Source organism: Mytilus californianus, unplaced genomic scaffold (genome assembly GCF_021869535.1).
Source record: "Mytilus californianus isolate M0D057914Y unplaced genomic scaffold, xbMytCali1.0.p SCAF_2, whole genome shotgun sequence".
NCBI classification, from domain to species: Eukaryota; Metazoa; Mollusca; class Bivalvia; order Mytilida; family Mytilidae; genus Mytilus; species Mytilus californianus.
The window spans coordinates 120,639,904-120,662,271 of record NW_026262668.1 but is presented as its reverse complement, the minus strand read 5'-3'; the positions used below and the strand labels follow the sequence as shown (position 1 = coordinate 120,662,271).

Below are 22,368 nucleotides of genomic sequence, written 5' to 3'. Positions count from 1 at the left end.
TAATGTATAAATTCTAAACTGATTTTGAAGTTATAAACAAAGTATTCTGTAACAAGAATTTGATGCAAAATGGATGTGTGTAGTTTGAGGAATATGTGACGAAAGTTTCATTGGACAGACAGGTGGAATGAAGCTCTGACAGAGGTAAACCAGTATACCCCCTCCTTAGGAACAATGGCTTAATCATAACAAATGTTCAGATGTTAATTCTGTTTTCATGAAATTTGAGCACCCTCCCAGAGTTCACGAAAATGGTCGGTCCTGTCGGTCAAAATGAGGCTCGGACCAGTATTTTGAAGGCTAGTGCCGGTCCCAATGACCGATGTAAAAACGGCCGTTGTAGTGCATATTTCGGCACTTTTTTACATCGGTTATTATATGTACCACAACTGTTTCCAATAAGTGTTTACATCGGTTATCAGATGTATCCGCTGCCAATTTCCGGTACTGGTTTACGGATTTATTATAAACAAACCAAAGCGGCGATCTACACGTGGCCTACTTAATTTGTCCATAGAGCCATCCCTGGCAAACAATCGGCGATTGAACCCTACAATGGAGCAAACAAATACTGTAACAGCCGAGAAAGTGATTCAGATGATGAAATGGATAGTGAAGATGACTTTAAATAAGAACAATCAGAAGACCTGAACTGGTCCTTCATTGTTAATTTGCCTGTGGGTGCGAAGAATAAAACTAATATTAATAAAGTTATTTTTCGATAAAATATGTTATTAATTTTTTTTCAGGATAAAATTGACAGATTTTGTAGGACTGGCTAAAATTTTGTAGGACTGACAAATAATCATGCTTTGTCGGTCCCATGACCGACGGGTCAAAATAAGTTTTCGCGAACTCTGCCCTCCATTACATCTGTGCATCCTTGGCTGCACCTTCAAATGCATCAAGATATATTCTGATGTTAAATTCTTAATATCTGCAGGTATGAACTTGCTTAATATATTCTTCATTTCACAATGATCATTTCTGACAAGTCTGTGACAAAAAGTCCATGTGACAAAATAAACATTTGTATCGAGCAATCAATGAACAGGTAAGAAAAGTGAAAATACAATTCAATATTGAAATGCATGTAAATGTAATGTCAAGATCAAGTTTTACAGCATAGACATAAACAATTCACAATGTTTTTTTTTAAATTCCAGTTCTCCTTTTTAAGAATTGAAGAATTATTCTTGCATTGTGCAACATACTTATCAAATATACAGATCTATGTATCCACTTAAAATTTGTATAACAAAAATAAACAGGCTACATGATATATATCCATACTTTGTTTAATTCAGAATCAGATTTCTGTCCTCCAATTCCAACAGATTTCAATCTCTGTGTTTTAAATCCTCTTGTCTGTTGATAATCTGTTAAGATACATTTGGTTTGATAAAAGTATAATGTGTACACAATAAGAAATATTTAATTATAAATCTACCAAGAGAAATTACACTTATGTCTAACACAAAGCAGCAATAATTTCCAACATAAAACAGCAATAATGTCTAAAACAAAACATAAATCTCAACAAGTCTATCATTTGATAAACTCTATGCTCATTGCTGCCATGAAAGTTTCATAGAATTTATAATTGTTGAATGCTGTTTGTTTTCTTTATGCATTACATTTCTATGCTTTTTCTGTCTTTTCATTTGTTATTTTAAACTATTAACCACAGTGAATGCTCAATGCTAGTAGAGAGAAGTGAAACTTGATAATAACTTCTTTTTTTTTCATAAGTTTTATTTCCTGGTTGCTTGTAGCTTCTTTAATTGTATGTGAACATTGATTGAGTGTGTTCATTTAATTTTTTTATGGTTTTCTGGCATTGGTGAGCCAAAAACCAACAATTTACAAAACTGTTACCCAATATTGTTTTATAAAATTTTGATGAGCCAAAACCAACAAATTACAAAACTGTTACCCAATACTGGTTCATAAAATTTTGATGAGCCAAGACCAACAATTTACAAAACTGTTACCCAATATTGTTTCATAAAATTTTGATGAGCCAAAAACCAACAATTAACAAAACTGTTACCCAATATTGTTTCATAAAATTTTGATGAGCAGAAACCAACAATTTATAAAACTGTTACCCAATAGTGTATTATAAAATTTTGATAAGCCAAAAACCAACAATTTACAAACTGTTACCCAATATTGTTTCATAAAATTCTAATAAGCCGAAAACCAACAATTTACAAAACTGTTACCCAATATTATTTCATATAAAATGAACAAAATCCAGATTTGCAAAGGGAAACATGTTATTTCAATTACTGACAGAAAAGGTGACCAATGCTACCCAACCAAAAATATCTTGTTCAAATTATCTTACAAAGATTATTTGTACATGTTTTCAGAAGTTTTCTAAAAGGTTCTGTTCTTAAAACTCTTTGGACTTCTTGATGGACATCACTGTTTACAAATTCTTCTGATAACCCTGCAATTAATATAAGAAAGTCAAAACTTACTCTCACCAGACTTTAAAATTAAAATCAAACATTGTGAAATAACATGAATATCACATATATTTATACAGACCTATCATTCCTGTTTATTCTTAGTAAGTCTACAATGTGATTGACAATAGTCAATAGCAAACCATTGTATACTAACACATCTATAAAATATGCAGTCTCATTGTTAAATGGGCGTCACTCATAGTCCATATGAAAGGTGAAGTATATCAGTGACATACACTGGGTTTGTTCATGGGTTTATAGTGTCCATAATATTATCAAACTGTGAAATTCATAGTGTATTTGTAAAAAAAAAAGTCCTGATAAATTATTATTATTCAATTTCCACAAAAAAATCTTTAAAGAGCAAAAGTTGTACGTTAGCTACGACTAACAAATGTTGATCACCAGAATCAAAATTAAAACTTGAATTTGGCAATGAGTTAGTCACCCAGAACTAGTACTGTAACTTGAGAAATGTTTGCAATGTTTTTATTATTTCAAAAATTGCAATGGGAATGGGATACGTTTTGCAAAGATAAAAACTTGCATTTCAAATTTATAAAGCATTATTTTTGTGCCTCATCTCCTGAAATCACAATAATTAATCTTGCATTTTTGTCATGGGCAATAAATCTGGAAAAAGCTTGTCAACCAGAAGGTATGATTAGGGAATTTCTACTGAAATTATCATAGGATACTGACTTATACCACATATATGTTTAAAAGTAGAAAAATAATTTTGGTAAATGAAATGTTAACTTTAATCATGTTAATACTAGTAGTTTGCTTACCTGATTTGTTTTCAAAAAATGTGTCAGTTGAAACATGTGACACATGACAACCTTTATGAATCAAAGACATGTGGGGAGATAACTCTTGAATGTTGATCTGTGACGGCAGTGATATAACATCATTTATATCTATCTCATATTCCTGCAAAATAAATTTTTATTAAATCAAACTTCTGCAATTTGGTTTGAAAGTTTAATAAACACAATACCTTCTTATTTTTTTAATTTGTTTACTTCTGGGACTTTATTTGTTTTATATCAGAACCTTATTTAGCAAAAATTCTTCAAATGTTTAATTAGGTCTGGTGCTCACCATCAATGTACAAAATGTATAAAAAAGAAACATACCAAAATGTTTGAAGGTTTTGGGTTGAAAATTTTAGCAGGAATTGATAACACAAATGAAGTACTCTATAAGGCCTCTTCTCCCACCTGGCAAAAAAAAAGAAAACCCAGAGGTTTGAAAATATAAGAATAATCTTCCTTTTGCAGTCACATGTATGGTCTGAATTAGACTGAGTGTACTAATGATACCTCTGTTGCCTTTTTAACTTCATCTGTTTCTTTGGCTGCTTGACTAGCTGTTTGTTTTGTCTTTCTGTTGGTTCTTTGAGTATTTACTCTTCTGTAGGTACCAGAACTAGATCCTGATCTGGCAGAGCTCAATAAAGAAGAAAACTGTGACAATGCAGCAACAACCTGAAACAATAAATGTTCATTGATTGTTCTTTAATACCATCACTGCCTCAAATTTTATAAATAATGATGAATTTCATAGAAAACTAGAGGGTTCCATTGATTACATCACCCCTGCTGTCAGCAACTGAGAGCACATTATTTTGTAAAGCAGTCCAAAACATTCCAATGAATTATATGGAAACCCCAAAAAAATCAAGTACTCGAACGGAACTCTGTAATTGTTAAAGTGAAAACAATGAAAAATCGCACTTAACCTATGCTTAGGTCCAAAACTTTCCATTACAATTTCAGAAAGGGGTTTTCCATTTAAAACCTGGAAACCACCAAATTTTGAATTTTCCAGCAATCAAGTACCATAACACTTGAATGGTATAAGTGAACAAGAAATTTGTATTTTTATGTCTTTAGTGGTCCAAAACATTCCATTAAAAGTTCAAATCATTGGAAATAAATGTGGATAGTGTCCACACTATCCACATGTGGACACAGATGATGCCCCCGCTTGCATATCATATAGTTATATAGGGACATAACTGAAGAACGGTTAAAGTGACGCCACCAAAATTCAAACTTGATCTGTGTTTTGTGGTAATAAGCATTGTGTATAAGTTTCATAACATTTGGTTGAGGCAAACATAAGTTAGAGAAAGGAAACGTAAAATTTTGCACTTTTCCATTTATAAAGAGGCATAACTCTAGAACAGTTAAAGTGACGCCACCAAAATTCAAACTTGATCTGTGTTTTGTGGTAATAAGCATTGTGTAAAAGTGTCATAACATTTGGTTGAGGCAAACTCAAGTTAGAGAACGGAAACCAATTTTGGGACGTTTGTACGTACAGACTGACAAGGGTAAAACTTAATGCCCCCACCGCTATAGCGGGGGCATAAAAAGGGTTCTCCCTTTATCATAGGTATACCAAAACATTTTGAATTATTCCAACCTTCAAGTACCACAACTCTGGAAAGGTAAAAGGGAAACTTAACCTTTCTTTAGAGGCTCATAATATTACACAAAATTTCAATTAATTTCAATAAAATGCTTCGCTGAGCGCAGCTGGATACGAGCGCAGCTGGATACGACCTCAGAGGTCCAACCCTGAACAGTTGGGTCGAAAATAGACACAATATTCGCGCTTGATACAGGTCTGAATTTGGATTGTAATTAAATGTTTGACACATTATAGGTTTCTGACACCGAATAACTGTAGTCAAAGAACTTAGAATTGGTTATATGATTTTGAATTTATATTCATTTTTTTGCTTTTGTGCAATACACTACGCTGTTGCGAATTGACCCCCCCTAACAACAACCAAAAAAAATTAAATTTACCCCCCCCTTTTTTTTTGCTTTTGTGAAATACACTATGCTGTTGCGTAATTGACCCCCTCCCACAAAACAATTTTTTTTTTAACCCCCCCCCCCCCCTTTTTTTGCAAAAAAAAAATTCTTTCCATCAAGATATGGTCATAATCTCAATTCAAATTTCCAATGGAGTTTGCAACCATAATTACCAATTTAAATACATCATAAAAGTCTTAAATAGATAATTTAAAAGCAGTGTAAGGAAGGTAATCCAACATTGTACAATTTTGTTTTTGGATTACCTCCCTTGCACTGCTTTTAAATTGTCCATTAACCAGGAAATCCTTGTTTTTTCCCCTTTTTTGCCCCTAATTCCTAAACGGTTTGGGCCATAACCCCCAAAGCCAATCCTAACCATCCCTTTGTGGTATGGAAACTTGTCGTATAATTTCAGAGAGATCCATACACTTAAACACAAGTTATTGTCTGGAAGTTACAAAAATGCTTATTTTTGGCCCCTAATTCCTTAACTGTTGGTACCATAACCCCCAAAATCAATCTCAACCTTCCTTTTGTGGTATTGAACCTTATGGTAAAATTTCATATAGATCCATTCACTTAAACTAAAGTTATTGTGCGAAAACCAGTGTGTCTCGGACGACGACGCTGCCAACGTCATACCAATGTGTCATTTCTTGAATCATGTCTTTCACCGGAAATGATCTTCAATTTCGCACGCCTTTATGACGTCATTTACCAGATAGAAGGCGTGCCTGTATCCCTGCTCTATTAAATGTTTCCAGCACTTTCATAATCGTCACTCTGTAGGGTAGTATAGAAATAATCTATGTTCCGTAAGTATGTAATCTTCATTCCTGTATGACCAGGGTTCCAGCTAGGTCGTTTTCACAGGGCGGTCCATCCGCCCTTTCCCGAGTTCCGCCCTGTGACCTTTTTCTGACGCCCTGCCCTTTTCGTAAGTCCATGCCTTTATTGCCGTAATATTTTGATGAAAATACAATTATTCTACCTGTCTTCATATTTATGACAAGTTTATGACCCTCAGCTAATTAACATTTACAGCAGGTGTAATAAGTTGTGATTACAGATAATCCGCTTATCGACATCGGATGGGTCATTTATCCGTTAATTAAACTTCATAATTTACCATTGTAATAATTTTTCTCATTAAATTCGGTCAGTCAGCATTTTAATTTCAATATTTCTCAAAAGATAACAATTTGCGTTTGATGTATCTGTAGATCGTTTGTTGTTATGTCAAAGATTTTTTTTTAATTGATCTTTTAAACTAGTTTTAATCCAGAAGAAAGTAAAAACAATGCTTGAATGTACCTTTCATTGAATATCTATATCCAAATTAAATTAATTAAAGCTGTAATCCATGATCACAAATTGACTGCTTTGTTTACATTTGTTGAAAGCCATGTGCTTTTTTGGCGGGAAAATTTGGAAAACCATTTAACAAGAAACATTTACATTTCATTGTTATTTATAGACAGTAAGATTTTAATTTGATTAACTGCTAAGATTATTTCATTAAAAATGAATAGTTTCTTGGGGTGAAACTGATAATACTTTAATACTCTACATCTAAGGGTGTGTAAAATGGAAAAAAAGGGGGGGGGGGGGGGGGGGGGTGGGTTATATATAAATATTACAAATATAAGTTTGAACAGTCTGAAAAGACATGGTAAAATGTATTTTAATTCTGAAAATCTCAATGTGGTTTATTATAATTCATTTATTATTTCTATCAAAATCAGAAACACTGGGCTACATGTATATGGACTATTAGTAAGTATATACCTGTAGTAAAAATACCCTGGTAGGGCCTTAAAATTTCTACTGGGCCCTTGGAAAAAAGTTTTGGGATCAAGGTTGGCCCCTGGAGAAAATGTTAGATATTGTTCCTGACTGTATTGCAGATCTAGTGTAGTATTTTAACTGACATGCACAATTCATTTCACTAATGAAATAAAAATAATTCTACAAAACGCCGCTGCGTAATATACATCCTTGCATGGTCCCTTTAATACTGTTACCCAAAATAAGGTTGATTTTCATCTAGCGCAAAAGTGACTAAATTCCCTCAAAACTCCTAGCTGAAACCCCTGCAGTAAACATAAGACAATGTTTGACATGCCCTTTTTGAAATATCAATCATCGTGCTAAAGTGCCCTTTTCATGATTGGCTCCCTGCCCTTTTGAAATCCTAGCTGGAACACTGATGACTGAGGGAGGGTGACAATCTTATTAGATTTTAATTTCCAAAATATTTTGTGCAGTATAAAATCAAACTTTTTCACCCATTTCCTCAACATGTGTTGGAACTGACGATGCATACATTTTTGTCATGTGGTGAAGGAAGTCAACGACAGATTCGTCTGAAAACCATATCCCGGAACTGGCCTATATACGACCACAAAATTTTTTTGCAGTCGTATAAAAAGGTATTTCTATTATCATGATTATCATCTGGAAATCACAAAATTGTTTATTTTTCCAACATTCAGGGTTCCTAGTTCTGGCATGGTAAAAGTTAATACGACAATAATCTAACTGAACCTGTCTTTAGTGGTTTAAAACCTTCCATTAAAATTTCAATTCATTTCAAAAATAGGTTCTCCATCTGAAAACCAAAAATGTGACAGACAAAGAAACGTATTTGTGATGAGGAAACCAAGAAGTACCAAGAGACAAGTTGTGTCAAATTTGAACTTAGGATAAGGTTCAAGATTGTAAAGATACAGATATAGATGGGCACCCTTATTTATTGAGTAATAAGCAATTATCTTTATATGATTCAATGGTGAGTTTACATAATCTTCGTTATCTTGGTTGATCAAGAACATTTTCGTGGTTGTAACAATAAATTAAATGGCTCTGATAAGAAATTCAAGATAGGATGTCTCCAAAATCCACTATTAAAGAGGCTGTGTTGATATGTGGGTGATCTCTGGTTCACTTTTACTGAGTTAATTTATGGTTACGAAACCACATGAGAGAGCCTTCCAGTTGGTTTAGAATGAAGACACAAATATCAATTCTGTACAAAAACAGGGCATTTGAACGGTTTATTTCTTAATCTAATATCAAAACACTTATTTACCTGTGGTTGGTAAATACTGTTAGACAACATGCTGTTGATGATGTGCGAAGTATGGTCTAGGGAACTTTCATCAGATCCGACCTTGACCGGTCTGTTTTGTAACGTCACATTTCATTGGACAATTCGGCTTTGGGAATATGATTAACAACCGAAATATAATCGAATAATAAGACATCATTTAACGATCCGTCTTTTGCTATATATCAGATCATATACGCTCACAGTCCATACTAGTGACAGTAGAAATCTAGAGGCAAAATATACCGCATTTGCAAATACTCAGAAATAGATCTTTCCCCTTTTGCAGTTTTCCGCGAAACGCTTCAGATTATGGAAGATGAGGTTCATTTTCTCCTTACATTATAAAAAAATTGAAACTTGTAGAAAAATATACACCAAAGTCATTGGTAAATCTCTGGTTAAATATATATCCTAATCTAAAATATTGTAATCCAGAAAAATGTTTATATGGCTAATGAGCCGTGAGAATTCAGAAGTTCTAAAAAAACTTAATTAACCACACCTAATTAAAGTGGGCATTTAAAAAGTCAGAATGTGAATATATATGTTCAAACTCTTTTAGGTCATTTTTAGTAGCAATAAACAAAAAAACTATGTCAATTGGACATGCTTTGATACTATAGTATGCCCTTGAATTTTTACTAGATAACATTTTTGTTCGCTTTGGAGATTCCGTATATCGTCAGGTTATCGGAATTCCAATGGGACTAACTGTGCACCACTTATTGCGGACCTTTTTTTGTATTGCTATGAGTTACAATTTATGACAAAAATCAGCAAAGACCCATCGAAACAACATCTGATACACAAATTTAATAATACTTTTAGATATTTGGATGATATTTTGGCTCTCAATAATGACGACTTCAGTATGTATACTAAAGAAATTTATCCTGTTGAACTTACTTTAAATAAAGCTAATACTAACAATGACCACTGCCCTTTCCTCGATCTTGATATCTATATCATTAATGGAAAGCTTAATACTAAAATATATGATAAAAGAGATGATTTTTCATTTCCTATCGTTAATTATCCATTTTTAGATGGTGACGTTCCCTTGTCACCATCTTACGGTGTTTATATATCTCAACTTGTACGATTCGCTCGTGTATGTAACAATGTTTTAGATTTTAACGAGAGAAATTTATGTATTACGGAAAAATTATTACACCAGGGTTTTCGATATCACAAACTAGTCAAAACATTTACTAAATTTTATCATCGGTATAAGGACATCATTCGTAAATATAGCTCAACATGCAGACTTCTTATACGTTCAGGTATTTCACATCCAATTTTTTAGGGAAATATTCTTTATAAAGCACAAAAATGTCAGTATTCACCTCTGAAGCTAAAAAAACCTTTAAATAGACTTATTAAGAAGGGATATAGTTACGATACTGTTGTCAGGTCATTAAAGATTGCATATTTTGGCGTTAATATTGATTCACTTATAGGGTCTTTGCATCGGCACTAAACACATTTATTTAAAAACCAGTTGTTGGCATGACACGGGTTATGTTCTTCTCATATATGTTATGATGGTATGATACTAAACCCCTAACGGGAAGGATTGTGCCTGATATTCATACGATGAAGACATAATCTTTCAATCAGTTTAATTGAAGTCTGGAGCTGGCATGTCAGTTAACTGCTAGTAGTCTGATGTTATTTATGTATTATTGTCATTTTGTTTATTTTCTTTGGTTACATCTTCTGACATTAGACTCGGACTTCTCTTGAACTGAATTTTAATGTGCGTATTGTTATGCGTTTACTTTTCTACATTGGCTAGAGGTATAGGGGGAGGGTTCAGATCTCATAAACATGTTTAACCCCGCCGCATTTTTGCGCCTGTCCCAAGTCAGGAGCGTCTAGCCTTTGTTAGTCTTGTATTATTTTTAATTTTAGTTTCTTGTGTACAATTTGGAGTTTAGAATGGCGTTCATTATCACTGAACTAGTATATATATTTGTTTAGGGGCCAGCTGAAGGACGCCTCCGGGTGCGGGAATTTATCGCTGCATTGAAGACCTGTTGGTGACCTTCTGCTGTTGTCTGTACTATGGTCGGGTTGTTGTCTCTTTGACACATTCCCCATTTCCATTTTCAATTTTATTATGTAATTTAATTATCTCTGGACTGAAAGAGGGTCGTAATGGGGATACCTTCATGACGAATAACGGTAAAAAAATCTTGCCAAAAGACGTTAACGGTAATTTTTGGTGCATGACGATAGAATGTACACTTTCTTTAAGACGATAAAAAAAAGACTGATTTTGACGAATCACGTTAAATTTTCTCCAAAAATAACGGTAACGATAATTATTTGAGACCTCTGACGAATCACGATAACGATATTTTGACGAATCACGGTAAAATTTTAACCAATTTGACGCTAACGGTAGCCGAAAAAAACCGTTTGACGCCTGACGGTAAAGGGCATTCCCATCCTCCTGAAAGAGACTCCATTTAAAAAAAAAACACACAATATGAGTGTAAGTCAATTCAATGTTAGTGTACTGACCTAGTGAATCATTCCTAGGCCACATTGAATTGAATTGAATTGAATTGAATTGAATTGAATTGAATTGAATTGAATTGAATTGAATTGAATTGAATTGAATTGAATTGAATTGAATTGAATTGAATTGAATTGAATTGAATTGAATTGAATTGAATTGAATTGAATTGAATTGAATTGAATTGAATTGAATTGTTTTGTATTGTATTGTTTTGTATTGTATTGTATTGTATTGTATTGTATTGTATTGTATTGTATTGTATTGTATTGTATTGTATAAGTTAACAAAAAAAAACGCCTTTGAGCTGGATGTTTATTAAAGAAAAACTCAAGACGACCAAGTTATTCTAAAACTGGGACATAATATTATACTATTACCAGAAAAAATAGTAAGATAGTTGAACGGATAATCGATTTTGAAAAAAAATATATTTTTCCTTCAATTTTTTTTAAGCTGCACAGACAACTTTTTCGGAAACTCCTGTACACGTAAGGACACAAAGGCCAGGTAATTAACACGTGTGTATTTGAAGGACACCAATTTAAGCTAATGAACACCTGTGCATCGGAGAGGCCAGCTAAGAAACATCTGTGCCCGGGAAGGACACCGATGCCAGCCAATGAACACCTGTGCATCAAAAGGACTTTTAGACCAGCTAATGAACACCAGTTCATCTGAAGCTAATGAACACCTAATGAACAATATAAAGGCCAGCTTATGTGCATCGGAAGGACACAAAAGCCTGCAAACATCTCTACGTTGGAAAGACATAAAAGCCAACTAGTCACCCGAACACTTGTGCAAAGTAACGACACCAAGGCCAGGAAATTAACACATGTTGCCTTGCAGATAATGAACACTTATGCATCGGAAGCACATATAGGCCAGCTAATGAACACCTGTACATCTTCTTCTTTAGGTATACAATATTCCATCGACATCCGATGATTACATACTGTTGCATACGTGGACTATTTATAAAAACAATTTATCCCAATTTAAACATAAAATATCTATTTAGTGCAATGAAATTACCAAAATTTGTACAATACAATACAAACTTTATACAATATTAGTGTATGCTATTTAATAAAAGTACATCGGAACGACACCTAGGCCATCTAACACCTTTACATCGGAAGGACACCCAAGGCCAGCTAATGAACACTTAAGCACCGGAAGGACTTCAATCCCAGCTAATAAAGAATGTAGGACAGAAAGTCACAGACAAAAAGTCAGTGACAAGAAGTCACAATTCAGTTTTGAGATTGTTTTTCTTTCAATAAGAAAATACTTATTTTTAAAAACATTTTTGTATTTTTTCTTGAACTTATGTCTACTTCATATAAAGCTACTTTGTAAACAAAATTTATTTTAAAAAAAATCACCAATGATCAAATAGTTGTTAAGAAAACATTTTGTCAAAGTGGCTTGGTACTTTAAATATGGCTTCATGGTGCCAAGAAATAAAATTATCCTTAACATGATTAAAATTTGATAAATTTCCATTTATCAAGGCTTTGAACTATTTCCTAAACTGTAAAATGAATAAATGTAATAAAAATAAATTATTTCGAGAACTTTCCCTTATATATCGAAACAGTAATTAACAAATTAATTGTGACATTTTGTCGTACCAAATTTGTGACTTTCTGTCCGCTTACCATATAAAAGACCTATGCATCAGAAGCACACCAAGGCCAGCTAATGAACAATTGTGCATCGAGAGCACTTCAAGACCAGCTAATCAACACCTGTGCACCGGGAGGACAGCAGGGGCGTAGCTACCTTCTTAATGAAGTGGAATCACAAACTAAAGGCGAGGGGTCTGGGGGCCGCTCAAGGCTGCCAGTGGGTCCAGGGCAAAGCCCTGATAGGGGGACCAGGGAGGCGAAGCGCCCCGGAAGCTCTGCATATATAACGTTTCAAAGCATTCAAAACCGTTATAAAACTTGTACATTTTTGTTGTGGTTTTTTGGTCAACTATTTGTTTAACTTCGAGTCTAATGAAGAATTAACATTGTCTTTTGCGTTTTTTTGTGCGCCGTGAGAGCTTTTAAAATCACGGAAATTTGTTCCATATGCTTTTATTTGTATTGAACAAAGTAGATGTATAAAAAAACAAACAACAAACATAAATACAATACTATATGTGGAGTTTCTGTTAGCATAAACATTAAAACAATCAATCAGATTGAATCGAAGTCTTAAATACGAACTAACCGGCGAAATTGTCATAAACGGACGTACACCTAATATCTAGATTTCATTTCGGCAACCTGATTTGAACCTTTATAGAAATAATCATATATTTATTTCCTGACACAACTTGAACAACTTCAGTGTTTAGCGGTCCGTGCTTAGCTGACAAGTTACAAGGGGAAATTCCTGCACTTAATAGACACACTTCCGACAGCAGTAGACCAAAGTTCCCGCCCTACCGTCATCAAATTACCGACGTATTGTTTTGTTCTCGTTTAGAATATGTATGAAATATTGGCAACTGGGCGACTACAAAATAATATAATAAACAAGTAACATTCTTTAAAAAAAGAAATGCAATTGTGAACCTAAATGCCTGTTTGGTATATAAAATCTGATAATTGTTATATAAAGATGGCATCATGCATGATTTTACCTCATTTTTTTTTATATAAGATGTAGAAAAACTGACATGGATTCTTAATGAAACTGCTGTTCAATATTGGGCATAATTTTCTTGTTTAAGAAATCATTTCTCGCTCTTCCGATATATAAATAGATAACATTACAACTTGATAAATAGCAGGCAACCACTGTATGTTCCATTCTGAGGTACATGTAAATTCTTTGTTTTGAAGAAGTTCAAAGAAATGAATCATGATAATTTGTTTTTGTAGCCAGTTTGAATATAGTTCAAAATCCTAAGCTGTATTCTTATTTGCTAATCCCGTACTAAAACCGTTCTGGAAAACCAATTACACTGGTTTATATAGTTTGGTTATTGGCTATCATATTTAAAATATGATAGATCTCAATTTATTTATACCCAAGGCAACAAACTCCAATCAGACTGTTAGTGTACAAACAATTTGAAACCATGAAACTTTATACTTCAGTTAAATCAGTTTGTTGAAACAAATCTCACTTTTTTCAATTCTTAACTTGTCCTTTTATAAATTAGCCAAAATATAATGAAGCTGTTGATTTGTTGTTTATACGATTTTGTGACAGACAGAGGGAAGCAGGAAAAACGGTGCCAAATCAGAGCATGTCCAGTACGAAATTTAAAAATCCTGTTTTTGCAATCGCATTTCCATTGAATACGGATATTGATTTAAAGAAAAATAATTTGTTACTAAGTTGTGCTATTTTTTGCATATGAATACAAACGGTTTTTTTTGCCTAATTTGTAAGGGTATCGTCATATTTTTTCGCCAAAAACGCTTTAGGCCTCTGTCAACTAGATCATCTAAATTCGCTTATGAATACAGATTGTCTCAATTCCTTGAAAACAAATTGACGGAATCCCAGAAAATTGCACTGATTCTTCTTTAGGTGGGACCTTCTGTTTTCAACTTTTCGTCTAATTTTGTGTCATCGTGTGTGATTGGGGGGTAGAGGTCACATACCACAAATAATATCACTCAGTGTGTCTGTAAATCGTTTCATATCAATAGAAATATTTTAAGGACTCAAACGCATATTCATTTATGGACATATATTTCTGCATTTAACACACCTTAACTTGCATTTTTTTAAAATAAAATTAAGATAATAGATGCATCACGTTAATGTCCCTCCAACTCTGTCCGTCTCTCTCTCTCTCTCTCTCTCTCTCTCTCTCTCTCTCTCTCTCGTTTTTTTTTCTTTTTTCTTTTGGTGTAAACGATGCGGATGCACTTGCTGACCGGGTAGCTACGCCCCTGGGATACAAGCTAATTAACCCCTTCGAATCGGAAGGACATCAAGACCAGCTGATGTTCACCTGTGCATCGGAAGTACACCAATGCCAGCTAATAAACAAGGCCTCATAACGAACAACTGGGGCGTGTTTTTTTGTTCTTCGGTAGTGAGCCAGAAGAGGTCCATTTCTGTTTTTTTTTGCATTGGGAAGATCTTCTGGCTCTCTTCTCCCTCTTCCTTTTATATAGGTAGTTTAGACGGCAGAGGCACATAACAAACATGGCGTCGCTTAGTCTAAATGACTTTAATAAATTTATAAATGCTGATATAATAGAATGTGAGCTGTGTGGTAAACGTTTTTATGGTATGGCAGTCTTAGTAGGACATCCCTGTAGGGACAATAAGCTGGATAAATATAAGAACTACACGAACAATTACAGTAAAGGGACGACTATTTGATATTCTGGGGAGGGGTACGGTGCAGGATGATTTTTTGCGGATTTATTATTCATTTTAATCTGCCGCTAATCATGCTTATTTTTTCAGCTCTGACCTGGTCATCATATTCATATTTAAAATCCTATTGTCCCCCACCCCACCACAAAAGAAATATATCAAATGTTTTACCCTTATTTAACAAAGTTTAAATTGATTGCATGATTGTTGGTTACTTATTTTTTACGTCATGTGACAAATATTTCATGCATGTTCAAGAAAACACGAGTTTAAAAGTCAGGTATATAATATGAAAATAAGGAGATGTAGTATGATAGCCAATGAGGCAACTATCCACGCAATTTCAAATGAAGTGAATGTAAGCAATTATAAGCATCCGTACGGCCTTCAACAATGACAAAAACCAATAAAAGGCCCCGACATGAAAAATGTGAAACAATTCAAATAAAAAAACTAACGGCCTAATTATACATTACAAAACAATTTACAAAAAATCAAATGAGTCGACAGACAACCACTGAACTACAGGCTTCTGACTTAGGACAGGCACATAAAGAACATGGCAGGGTTAAACATGTTTTTGAGCGCTCAACCCTCCCTTAAACTGGGACAGTGGTGTAACAGTTCAACATAAGAACAAACTGTAAAAATCAGTTGCAATAAGATTAACCCAAAAGATCGGTACGAGACACAAAAAACAACATTAAGCCAATAGACACAAAGCACCGAAATAAGAGTATTTGCAAATAATGAAAGTTAGTTCAAAGCTATAATTACAAGTAACACTGATATATCTTGTTCTCCCAAACTTAAGTATCCAACGGATTTAGTCATAAACAGTCTGAGAAACGCCGTGACCTTGTATACCTTGTGATGGTCCGAAGGTTTTGACCATCGAAATTTTGCAATTGAAATAATAGCAAGGACCAGCAGATTTTCCTCAAGGACCACCAGGGAAAAAAGATTTTGAGAACTCTGCGATATCTTTTATATACAAAAATAATCCAGTTTGGTTACTTCAAAAATGTTTGATAGACAAGATGTCCTTTTCGAGCATATACCAGACAAACATTGACAATTTTTTGTACAGTTTAAAATTATTCCTGAAAATTAAATGGTCGGAGCTTTAAGCCGGATTTGTTTACCCAAATTGAGTTAGGAAAGCATAAAGAAAAAAATGTGACGAACACAGCGATTTCTTCCAACTAATTTCTTTGTTTTTACACTTATTGTATAACTACATCAATGCCAAAATCAGAGCACACTATTACAGTCATGTCTACCGACTGAATTGACGTATCTTAATTTTCTAATAAATCATCGTAAACTTCATTTATGTCACCCAACATAAAAAAAAAAAATCTGCTACATTCGACGGCAAATTGAATTTTTATTTTATTGCTTCTTCTACAGAATATCTCCAGAAGAGGTCCAGATTCATTTTTTTTGGACTCTTCACCAGAAGACAGTCTGGAGATGTACAGAAGATACCAATAAAACACGCCCCAGGGGCGTGTCTCTTCTGTACATCTCCAGAATGTCTTCTGGTGAAGAGTCCAAAAAAATGAATCTGGACCTCTTCTGGAGATATTCCGTTGAAGAAGCAATAAAATAAAAATTCAATTTGCCGTCGAAAATAGCTGATTTTTTTTTTTTTATGTTGGATGACATAAATGAAGTTTACGATGATTCATTAGAAAATTAAGTTACGTTAGTTCCCATACGATAGACATGACTGTAATATAGTGTGCTCTGTTTTGGCATTGATGCAATTATACAATACGTGTAAAAACAAAGAAAAATGGTTTGGAAGAAATCGCCGTGTTCGTGACATTTTTTTCTTTATGCTGTCTTAACACAATTTTGCAAAACAAATCCGTCTTAAAGCCCCGACCATTTGACTTTCAGGAATAATCTTAACTGTACAAGAATTTGTCAATGTTTGTTTGGCATATGATCGAAATGGACATCTTGTCTATCCATTTTTTTAAAGTGACCAAACTGGATTATTTTTGTATAAAGCAAAGACAACGCAGAGTTCTCAAAATCATTTTCCCTGGTGGTCCTTAAAAAAATTCTGCTGGTCCTAACTTATTTCTGTTGCAAAATTTCGATGGGCAAAACCTTCGGACCACCACTTTTCGAAAACCTTAATTGTATATGCACGTACATGTATACAAGGTCTACAAGGTCATGGTGTTTCTCAGACTGTTTATGACTAAATCCGTTGCTTGTGTTTTGATTGATACTTTAATATGGGAGATTTATTTCAGTGTTAGTTGTAATTAGCTTTGAACAAACTTTCATTAGCTGAAAATACTTCTATTTCGGTGCTTTGTGTCTATTGTCTTGATATTAGTTGTTTTTTGAGTCTCGTACCGATCTTTTGAGTTAATCTAATTGCAACTGATTTTTACAGTCTGTTCTTGTGTTGTACTGATACACCACTATCCCAGTTTAGCGGAGGGTTGAGCGCTCACAAACATGTTTAACCCTGCCATATTCTTTATGTGCCTGTCCCAATTCAGGAGTCTGAAGTTCAGTGGTTGTCGTTGGTTCATATCTGTCGACTCATATTTGATTTTTTGTAAATTGTTTTGTTATATATATTTAGGCCGTTAGATTTTTCGTTTGAATTGTTTATCATTTTTCATGTCGGGGACTTTATTAGCCGACTATATGGTATGGGTTTTTGTCATTGTTGAAAACCGTACGGTTGCCTATAATTGCTTACATCCATTCATTTGAACTCTGGTGGATAGTTGCCTCATTGGCAATCATACCACATCTCCTTTAAAGGATTTTTTACATTGTATACCTGACTTTTAAACACGTGTTTTCCTGAACAGGCATGAAATATTTGTCACTGGACGTTAAAAATAAGCCACCAACAATAAATCAATTTAAACATGTTGAACTTGTGTTAAATGAGGGGAAAACCATTTGATATTTTTTTGGGGGGTTGGGTGGGGGACAGGAGGATATTACATATGAATATAGCGGCCTGGTAAGAGCTGAAAAAATAGACATCATTAGCAACAGATTAAAATGAATAATAAATCCGCAAAAAATCGTCCTGCCCTTCCCCTCCCCAGAATATCAAATAATCGTCCCCTTACTGTTATTGTCCGTGTAGTTCTTATATTTATCCAGCTTAATTATCGTCCCTACAGGGATGTCCTACTAAGGCTGCCATACCATAAAAACGTTTATCACAAAGCTCACATTATATAATAGTTGCGTTCATAAATTTATTAATGTCATTTAGACTTAGCGACGCCATGTTTGTTATGTGCCTCTGTCGTCTAAACCACATATTTAAAAGGACACCAAGAGCTTATAACGAACACCCGTATATCAGAACGACAGCTAATGAACACCTTTTCATTGGAGGAGGCTAGCACCAAGACCAGCTAACACCTCTACGTGGGCTGGGCATCAAGATCAGCTAATGAACACCTGTGCAATGAAAGGACACCAATGCCACGTTATAAACATCTTATCCAAGTTGTAATCACTGATATTGTATAGCACTACAATCTGTGGGAATTATAAGACGTGTTTGACATTTTCTTCATTTGAACTTGATCAAATATGTGTTATTTCTAAAAGATATGAGAATGCATGGGACAAATGGTGGTTTGGTTTATATCGATTTGATACATATTTGTTTTGAATTATTATTTTATTTTCTTCTATCCTGTGACATTTGATTAAAAGTTAAACTAATACTGTTTTCTCATCATAACAAATGGCTGTGTTTACAATTCGAAAATTAAAAGAGTACATACAAACCTGTGCAGTTGGAAAAGTTTTAAGGCCTAGCATCTACCAGATATATAACAGTTAAATGCATTTTTATTTTGAAAGATAAAATCTTTTTTTGGAATAAGATCAACATTGTTTGTCATAACTGCAGATGATGGTAAAACAAACAAACACCTGCATTAAACCTTTGATATTGTCCACTCAGTTAATGCATATTGTTGTGAAGATATCTATTGTCCATATCCACAGGCACTTGTCTCAGAAAAAAATTTCCTATATACCTTAATATAACATATATATCAAAGAATACAATACAATCAATACAATACAATTGTTACCTGAGAGGGGGCATCTCAAAGATATAATCAAACTTAGTTTATTTTAACACCTTGTGCACAAACGAAAAAAATAAAATCCCACCAAAATCAAAAATTCATTTTTTTTTTCTGAAAAACAGAAATGAATTTAACTTTTCTATATCTAGTGGAAGCGAGGCTTTAAAACTTCCACTGCACCATGTTACTCTAAACTCGGAATAAGTTTTAAGTTGTAAACACAGCCATTTTTTTTTCCATTTTGTTATGATGAACCTTAATAGCAATCATATAATATTGATGGCAAGATAATTGTTCCTAAGGCATAGGGAAAATAACTTAATGTCATTGGTTTGAAATCTATTGTTGAGGATGCTGTTAGCAAATCACATTTTGGTGTTTGCTCTTTTTTTTTAATTCCCAGAATGCATTAGAAACTGAAATGATGAATCACAATAAAATGTTTCTTTCCTGCAATATATATAAATGAATTCAAAGTTCAATATACCATGTTTCAAGCTATTAACCTTGTTAATGAAGTTATAGACAATCACATGTTCCCATCAAAATCAATGTTTTCATAGGACAACAAGTATTCACTAGTAAATTTAAACGAAGCCAACCACTGACAAGATTGCTATCCTGAAAGAGGCACAGGCTATAGCAATCAATACTGTATAAAACTCTATGAAAGAAGGCTTGCAGTCATGATTACTGAACTTGTCACAGTGCATGTATTGCTTATGATGAATTCAAACGCAAAGGCTGAGAGGAAAATATGGTTATACTTTGCACCAAAATCAAAATATTAAACTATTGAAAACAGATCAGTTCTAATGAAAATCCTTTTAAAATATATAAAATAGTTACTATTAATTCAGAAATTATCGTGAGATTTTTATATTTGGGAATAATGCGAATCGGTGACTATCGCAATAATAAGAACTTGCATTTTGAAATCTGACACATATATTTGTATGCAGCTTTTCCTGTAATCCCAATAATTATTCTCACATTTTGGTATGTCATGTTAAAATCGCAATAATAAATGCACACAAACATTTCTGAATTTACAGTATGCAAAAAAAATTATTTCTTTTAATTAATGTTGAAAGGGATTAAGAACAAGTAATCACAAATATTTTTAAAATTTTGCATTAAATCATGATAGAAAGTTTTGAAGTTAGTAGTATCAATACTGTTACATACATTATAGGCAGGAAATAATTATTAACTTTGTTGTTGGCTTCTGCTCAGGTGTTAGTGGAACAATTTGTCTTCAGTAAAATCAATCCATGCAAGAATCCTTACTTAATTAGCTGTCCACACCTATACAGAAAATGTAATACATTGTCTTGTCTTGTAATACCTGTCTAGCTTGACAAAGGCAAAATTACAGAAAGATATTTTTTTTATTTAAAAAAGAACACGTCAAATACAGTGGATTTCAATTTTATACTTACAGTCTCCAATTTCAGACAAGAAAATTATTATTATATAAAACTGCAATTCTTAATGATAATACATTATACATTACTTTTAATATAAACAAAAGACAAAAAAGACTAAAAAATGTTTTCAGATCAAATGAAGAAATTCATACATGCAAAGTAAACTTTTAAACCTCTGAACATTTTATTTCAAATCTGAAAGGATATATTGTTGAATACTGGGTAATGAACCAAAATACTGTAATTTTGTTATTATACAAATATGAATACATTTTTTTTGTATTTTTCTTAAAATGTAACGAGAACAATAACTCTGAGAATCTAAATAAAAGCAACAGTAGTATACTGCTGTTCAATAGTCATAAATTGATTTAACTGAAACAAATCCGGGTCACAAACCAAAACCGAGGGAAACACATCAACTATAAGAGGAAAACAACGGAACAACATAAACACTGAACTGCTACAAAAACAAATGCCAACATACATAGGAATGGACTATTTGATAAAATATGACAAATGTACATGGAAATTCACTCCTATTGCTAAGAATGCAGTCTTATGTAATAAATTGTTACAAAATTTTGTATAATGAGAAAAAATGCCTATTCACCTGTTTAGATACCTATAAATCATCTATTGTACTGCTATATATGTGGTGGTACTACAATAAAATGATATTGAACAGAAAATGATGCTGATAAAATTGTGTGTATACTTGATTAAGGTGGTACCAAACACCTTGACTAAAATTAATTTGGCTCCTTTAATTTCATAGAATTTTGACAAAATATTAACTTGGACCCTTTGACAAAAATATAAAAATTTTAAAAAAACTGCTTCGCCGAGCGCAGCTGGATACAACCGCAGAGGTCCAACCCTGAACAATTGGGGCAAAAATGGACACAATATTCAAGCTTGAAACAGGTCTGAATTTGGATTGTAATTAAATATTTGACACATTATAGGTTTCTGACACAGAATAAATGTAGTCAAAGGACTTGAAATTGGGTGTATGATTTGAATTTATATTCAATTGAAGATTTCTTGCTGTTGTGCAATACACTGTGCTGTTGCGCAATACTTAGTAAATCTGTTTTCAGACTATAAACAAAGAATAAGCAAAATAAATTGTGACCCCCTATTTTTTTCTTTGGAAAATTGACAATTTCTTAAATCTTGAGGAAAAAAAATTGACCCCCCCCCCCCCCAATAAAAAATTCCCCCGTCCCCCTTTCTCAAAAAATTAATTTTGAAGCAATTTTCTTTTTGTAAAATGTGGTACAAATTAAGAGACATCCATACACTTAAACACAAGTTTTGTCTGAAAACTAGAAAAATGCTTGTTTTAGACCCTTTTTGGCCCCTTATTCCTAAACGGTTTGGGCAATTACCCCAAAATGAATCCCAACCTTATGTTTGTGGTATTGAACCTTGTGGTACAATTTCAGAGCAATCAAAATACTTATACACAAGTTATTGTTCTGAAACTAGAAAAATGCTTGTTTTGGCCCCTTTTTGACCCCTAATTCCTAAACGGT

The 22,368-nt window shown here is 33.4% G+C and overlaps 2 protein-coding genes across 5 annotated transcripts in view; one reads left to right on the top strand and one right to left on the bottom strand.

Annotated features, from left to right (window-relative positions):
• Positions 1-8,509, bottom strand: part of LOC127728689 (ATP-dependent zinc metalloprotease YME1L1-like) — a 41,113-nt gene extending 32,604 nt beyond the window's left edge. Inside the window, exons 1-5 of the mRNA XM_052236302.1 lie at positions 8,406-8,509; positions 3,806-3,970; positions 3,272-3,413; positions 2,354-2,458; positions 1,294-1,379 (exon numbers count right to left, since the gene is read on the bottom strand). Coding sequence (XP_052092262.1) covers positions 1,294-1,379; positions 2,354-2,458; positions 3,272-3,413; positions 3,806-3,970; positions 8,406-8,435 — 528 coding nt within the window. The 5' untranslated portion in view covers positions 8,436-8,509. The remainder of the gene's footprint in view (positions 1-1,293; positions 1,380-2,353; positions 2,459-3,271; positions 3,414-3,805; positions 3,971-8,405) is intronic.
• The window catches only part of LOC127728681 (serine/threonine-protein kinase 11-interacting protein-like), a 480,863-nt gene that overhangs the window by 290,371 nt on the left and 168,124 nt on the right, over positions 1-22,368 (top strand). The window lies entirely within an intron of this gene.